This window comes from Lipomyces japonicus (assembly GCF_038497905.1).
Source record: "Lipomyces japonicus strain CBS 7319 unplaced genomic scaffold V1514scaffold_80, whole genome shotgun sequence".
In the NCBI taxonomy this organism is placed as follows: Eukaryota; Fungi; Ascomycota; class Lipomycetes; order Lipomycetales; family Lipomycetaceae; genus Lipomyces; species Lipomyces japonicus.
The window spans coordinates 26,244-32,243 of NW_027117892.1; the positions used below are offsets into that span (position 1 = coordinate 26,244).

A 6,000-nucleotide genomic window follows, 5' to 3' on the forward strand; every position below is an offset into this window, starting at 1 on the left:
ATGGAATCCAACCTCCCACGCGCTTGGGTCCTCAAACCTACCCAAAATGGTTGGACTGATAATGAGACAGGCTTGGACTAGATTCGCCATTTTGATAATGGACTTCGTAATAAATAATTTAACTATTTAACCTTGGCTTTCATCTATACATTGACCCTTCCAAATTTAAAACATATACAGAAGTCATTCCTCATTAATAAAAAAAAACATCTTCTTCTCATAATCTCACGCAGCACAAAGCTCAGTCCAATCAACTGGTGGATCAAACTGAGCTATCTTTTCAGGCAGAATTTGAAACTGCATAAAAAGACCAGCTTCTAAATGCCAAGTAATGTGACCTAGATATGAATATAACATTAGAAGTTAAAAAAAAAAACAATGAAAAAAAAAAAAAAAAAAAAAAAAAACTCACAGTGAAAAGGCCATAAACCTGGATTATCTGCAACAAACCTAATAAGAGCCCAGCCATAAGATACGACTTGAAGTGTGTCACGTTTCATCGGATTTGTGGCATTGCTGACAACGGATCCATACTGCTTATAATCGAAGTTGCCAAGTCCCGAACCCAAGACCCAAAATTTGTATCCATGAAGATGGAATGGGTGAGAGCCGTCATCCAAGTTATTGATTAATATATCAATAACGCTGTTTTCTTTGTTCACATTAATTATGTACTGATTTTGGTCACCAGAGAATACTCCCAGTGGGAGTACACCAGAAGTTGTCATTAATGTGGTTACATTATTGTTATCTAGTTCGAAATCGGTAGCTAGTTGAAACATTTGCAAAGCCTGGTATAAGATGGATACATCAGGCGAATACCAGGTAGTTCCATTAATATAAGCACGATCACGCTGATATGCTTTGATTAAAAACGCCGAATCAAGACGATAGAAATGAGTTGCATTTGGAGGTGTTTCTGAGATTAATGGTTCAATCGCGGTGTTGTTGAGGTCTTTGCATCTAACGTTTGCAGCAACGTCATTCCAAGAGTTTGACGGATTATTAATAAATTCAGATATTTTTTGGGATTCATCTTCACGTTGTGAGTTATTGTATACCAGATACCCTTTCACTCCAGGATCAAGCAAAGGGTTATCAGTAGCGAAGCAAAACTGATCTAGCTCAGCACGGACGTAAAATATTTCAGTAGACTCAGCTGCGGTAGATATATTTGTATGAAGCAAAACAGAATACCTTTGAGCGACAGAAACCTGAAGCTTGTGAATCTCAGTCGGCTTTATCAGAGTGCCATCACCTTCAATCAACGTTAATACGTGATCATCAACGGAAAAGTCAATCTCGGCAAAAGCACCGGTGTTGATAACTCTAAACCTGTAAGTTTTGTTTTGCTGCACATTAAACATTGCACGATTAGCTTCGTCTTGATAGCAAGTATCATACGGAGTGAGCGAGCAATTAAAATAATTTGCGCCGTTAATCAGGCCGTTATCTGGTACTGGCTCGGTATTCTCGTTTCCAGGAGTCAAATAGGCATCAATATAGCTATCAGACATTCCATGATACCAGTCTGTAAGAAGAATAACCTGATCATAGTCGTACAAATCACCAATAAGCAGATCTTCTTCCTCAGAGTGAATGATCAGCGGACCAATTACGCCGTCCATGTATTGAGTCTTGTAATGTGAATGATACCAATATGTTCCGTATTGGTCTTGCACAGTAAAGTTGTATATCATTGATTTTCCAGGCGGAATCGGACACTGATTGATATTTGCGACACCATCCATAAAATTTGTACCGTTCTGGTAAAGACCGTGCCAGTGAAGTGTGGTTGGAATGTCACCTTCATTTACAACGTTGATGACTATACGGTCGCCCATGTTTGCTTCAATCATTGGGCCGGGAAATTGGCCGTTGATGACAGTAAGTGTTCTGTTAAATCCATCAGGCCAGCCAACAACGTTTGATATAGTGAAATTGTACTCCCGTGTCGTCTTTGGTGCAGACGAGTTCCAGTTAGATGAAATACTATAGGCAGTCGAAGTGTCTAGCCTCCAGTCATCGTTGAGGGATTGAGAGCCACCATTATTGCCAGACGCAGACAAAGACGGCTGATGGTAAGTTCTGAAGCCAATTCCCAGTCCAAGGGCGATGGCAAAAACAACAAGGAGAGCAGTAGTAACAATAATCAAGTCAGCGCGGCCGGATGTCTCGGTTGGGCTCCGCGGCTTCTCTGCATCTGGCCGTGCAGATATGCGCTCTTGCTCTTCTGACATGGCGAGAGGCATATTATTGCTATTGAGTTGAATAGTACAAGTAGTGACAATAAGAGCATTTTTAAGCCATGTCACTCACTCACTCACTCACTCACTCACTCACTCACTCACTCACTCACTCACTGAGTTGTGAATGCAGGCGATATGAAGCAGTCGTGAAATTGTAGCCTTCAAGCGCATATCGTATAGACATTGGGCACTAGCCCCACGTGGGGTCGTGGGGTGGCACGTGGGATGCGGAAGATCAAAATGCCGTCTTGACCCGGTGCCAAGTCGAACAGAAACGTGCTTGGCACCGAGGCTTGTAATTTGCTCCATCGGCTAACCCCTGAATTGGTTGGCATTCAGTCCAAAATATCTCGTCCGTGACCGCCACGTGCATTGATCATTGCTGCCATGGCAGACCTGGGTTGATTGGCAACTCTGTATATAGCCCGGTCAAATTGTCTCCATTGCTTGCCTCCATTGCTCAATTGTAGTTCTCGTTCTACGGTCACCAGTTATCCTATTGAAGCCTCAATGAAGTTTACCAAGACCTGTGCTGCGCTTTCTTTCCTTCCAGCATTTGCTGCTGCTGCTGCTTCTTCTTCAGTTGATCCGACTCCTGTTTTTTCAAAAATCGAGCCTTCGCTGTCCGAAATCTATGCCACTCAGGCTACCGCCATTCCGGCCGTGGAGAAATCTGCCTATGTCAAGGGTAAAACTTTCGACAGATTCGTCGTGATCTGGTTGGAGAATACTGTTTGTCAAGCCCTTTCACTCCATCATTAATTGTTGCAATAACTAATAATTTTCAGGATTACGAAGCTGCTGCATCTCAAGCCGATCTTGAATGGCTTGCTACTCAGGGCATTACTCTCAGCAACTACTTTGCCATCACGCATCCCTCGGAACCTAATGTACGTATTCATTTATTTTGCTATATTTTATCATCTTTTAACACCATATTAGTACGTTGCTGCAGTTACTGGTGACTATTTTGGCATTGACTCGGATGATTTTTTCCGTATACCACAAAATGTGTCCTCCATCGTTGATCTTCTTGATTCCAAGGGAATCTCATGGGCTGAATATCAGGAACATTTGCCTTATCCTGGATTCCAGGGATTTAATTTCTCCAACCAGGACACGTTTGCTAATGACTATGTCCGCAAGCATAATCCTCTTGTCATTCATGACTCAGTTATCTCTAACAGTTCCCGCATTTCAAACATCAAGAACTTTACTTCTTTCTATGATGATCTTGATAATCAACAATTGCCCCAGTGGTCTTTTATTACTCCCAACATGACCAACGATGGTCATGACACCACCATTGACGTCTCTGGCAGTTGGTCTCGCTCTTTCCTTGAGCCCCTTCTTAATAACTCTTACTTTACCGAAGATACTTTGATTTTACTTACGTTTGATGAAAATGAGACATATTCGATTGCTAACCGCGTTTTCGCCCTTCTTCTCGGCGGTGTGGTTTCTGATGAGCTTAAGGGAACTACTGATTCAAATTTTTATAATCATTATTCTGAGCTTTCCACTGTCGAGGCAAACTGGGATCTTCCCAACTTGGGACGTGGAGATGCTGATGCTAACGTTTTTTCCATTGTCGCTAATGACACTTCTATTAACGTTCAATCGGTCGACTATTCATCCATTTTTAACAACCATTCTATCCCTGGTTTCTACAATGATGACACTATCCCTATTCCTCCTCCCAACGTCAATGCCGTTAACAAGAATGGTCAAGGTGTTTTACCCGCGATTTCATCTGTCTGGGCTGAAGCATATGCCGCTGTTGTCTCGGCTGAATTTACTGAATCGGCTTCTTCCACCACTACTACTGACAATTTTGTCTTTACTGGATCTGTTTCAAAGATCTCCACTGTAACAGCAACTTCTACTGCCCAGCTTTCAGCTACTGATTCTGTTAGTACTGCTGCATCTGGAACTAGCTCTGCTGCTGCCAAGGTTTCCACCGGCGCTGCTGTCAAAATTGCTCCTGGTGTTGGCATTGCTGCTCTTGCGTTGGGTGCTGCTTTAATAGCTTGATAAAACTATGATCAGTACAGTCTACTATGTTCACTTCACAAGTGGGTTTATCTAAAAATTGTTTATCTTGTGAACTATGAGTAATTAATTTAATAAGTATGAACTATAAAATACTAAAAAAAAATTATTAAATATTAAATAGTTTGAGATTTTATGTTTATTGTTTTCATATTAGCGTTATACTTCACGATTGATTAAGATTTTAGCGTAGATTAAAAAAATTATTTTAATTTCGTTATAGCCTTTTCCGCAACATATAAAGTTGGCTTTTTTGATTTTTTATAGCAGTTAACTCTGTATATATCTTAATTATTTGAATATGTTTTTGTCTATCTGTTCGCAAATAAGAATTATCGGACATCATAAAGGTCGCCATACAAATTATGTTTTGTGATACTCTTCTTTCTACCAATCGCAACAAAATATTGCTCTTTGGACTCACGCCGTGACGCTGCTGGTTTTTCTCGCTTCACCTTTGTAAAAGATTTGCGAAGTCTTTTTTCCAATGCAGCATCTTCACTCCCGGCGAAAAATTTGCAAATGAAAACACCACCATGGCTCAAGGTATCTAAAGCAAATGCTAAGGCAGAGTTACACAGATCCTACACGCGTGTCAAATATGAATATAAAAAAAAAATAAAATCTAACCAAAAATTCTTACCATACTCATTGCGTGATCCCTATACGCATTCCCTGATGTATTGGCCATCCTATAATATGGTTCGCTTAACGTTCTTGACCAAAATAAAAGATTTGGGTACCAGGGGTCTGACATGTCACTTAACACAACATCAACCATTCCTGCCGCTGCAGATTCACTTATTTTGAGGTTGCCATTGGCCACAACGATTTTATCGTCATCATGGCGTTCAGGGTCAATATATCCAACATCAGTTCGATTAATTGATCGGCCTCTACGTGAATCAGAAAGATATTCTTTCACCATCTCGTGCGTTTGTGGATACAGAAAATTGCCTTGAATTGCAGACGCTCCTTGAGGCGGAGAACAGGGCAATATGTCTATACCTATGACTCTCCCAGGAATCGTGCGGTCAACTGCTACCTGTGTCCAAGAACCAGGGGCAAATCCCTGTAGTAGTTCGTTAATATATCAGCACGACTTTTAAAAGATAAACATCGTCATACCAAATCGATCACGGTTTGGCCAGCTTTGAATATCTTGTAAGCCATGTCAATTTCAAGCAATTTAAAAGCCGCCCGGCTTCTAAGTCCTTTAACTTCTGCCTCCTTCCTATATAAATCTACTTTTTGTCGTTGATTCCATCGTTTTGAACTTGCGGTGCTTGCTTGACTGACTTGATGAGCTATCGCAACTGATAAAAATCCAGTTCGTCTAGCAATACTTGTAAGTAAATTGTTTGAAACTGTCAATAGTATTTCTCCATGAATTGATCTATTCATCAATAACTTGCGCATATTCATCGCACTGTGTTATATCACAAGTTATGATTCATTTGTATCTTCTAAGCTTGTAAAAGGATACGATATTCGCGTATTAGTTAATAATTATTCATATAGTCAGCACGTTGCTGCATACTGAATTTTCTTTGGTGAAAAATCTTGACTTTTCATTCAGCAAGTGCTTAAAAAATTAATAATTAAAAAAAAATGCGTCAGCCCGGAGTCGAACCGGGGGCTCGTCGATGGCAACGACGAATTTTACCGCTAAACCACTAACGCCTTACATTAAATGTGA

At 40.6% G+C, this 6,000-nt stretch overlaps 3 protein-coding genes and 1 non-coding gene across 4 annotated transcripts; 1 reads left to right on the forward strand and 3 right to left on the reverse strand.

Moving 5' to 3' along the window:
* Positions 1-177: 177 nt before the first annotated feature.
* V1514DRAFT_228187 (Cupredoxin) lies at positions 178-2,505 on the reverse strand. Its single transcript, XM_066924732.1, has 2 exons — positions 413-2,505; positions 178-338 (listed from the first exon to the last, which is right to left on the reverse strand). The coding sequence occupies exons 1-2, from the start codon at positions 2,250-2,252 to the stop codon at positions 226-228; spliced, it is 1,953 nt and encodes a 650-aa protein (XP_066780770.1). The 5' UTR covers positions 2,253-2,505; the 3' UTR covers positions 178-225.
* Positions 2,506-2,849: 344 nt separating this feature from the next.
* V1514DRAFT_264148 (phosphoesterase family-domain-containing protein) lies at positions 2,850-4,022 on the forward strand (the record flags this gene model as incomplete). Its single annotated transcript, XM_066924783.1, has 3 exons — positions 2,850-2,981; positions 3,038-3,139; positions 3,192-4,022. Coding segments are annotated over 3 exons (1,065 nt in total), but the record flags the coding sequence as incomplete, so codon positions are not given.
* A 336-nt stretch (positions 4,023-4,358) lies between these two features.
* On the reverse strand, positions 4,359-5,917 carry V1514DRAFT_354873 (FtsJ-domain-containing protein). Its single transcript, XM_066929612.1, has 3 exons — positions 5,430-5,917; positions 4,945-5,373; positions 4,359-4,885 (listed from the first exon to the last, which is right to left on the reverse strand). The coding sequence occupies exons 1-3, from the start codon at positions 5,724-5,726 to the stop codon at positions 4,634-4,636; spliced, it is 978 nt and encodes a 325-aa protein (XP_066780772.1). The 5' UTR covers positions 5,727-5,917; the 3' UTR covers positions 4,359-4,633.
* Positions 5,914-5,984, reverse strand: V1514DRAFT_t111. The gene has a single exon. It is a non-coding gene; the product is annotated as a tRNA-Gly (tRNA).
* Between the last annotated feature and the right edge of the window lie 16 nt (positions 5,985-6,000).

Bases quoted from the DNA above. Each gene is read 5' to 3' on its own strand.
- V1514DRAFT_228187 (XM_066924732.1), bottom strand. From the start codon at position 2,252: ATGCCTCTCGCCATGTCAGAAGAGCAAGAGCGCATATCTGCACGGCCA. The intron at 339-412 runs GTGAGTTTTTTT...ATTCATATCTAG, and splicing joins AGGTTTATGGCCTTTTCACT to GTCACATTACTTGGCATTTA.
- V1514DRAFT_354873 (XM_066929612.1), bottom strand. From the start codon at position 5,726: ATGAATATGCGCAAGTTATTGATGAATAGATCAATTCATGGAGAAATA. The intron at 5,374-5,429 runs GTATGACGATGT...GAACTACTACAG, and splicing joins GCCAAACCGTGATCGATTTG to GGATTTGCCCCTGGTTCTTG. The intron at 4,886-4,944 runs GTAAGAATTTTT...ACACGCGTGTAG, and splicing joins GGGATCACGCAATGAGTATG to GATCTGTGTAACTCTGCCTT.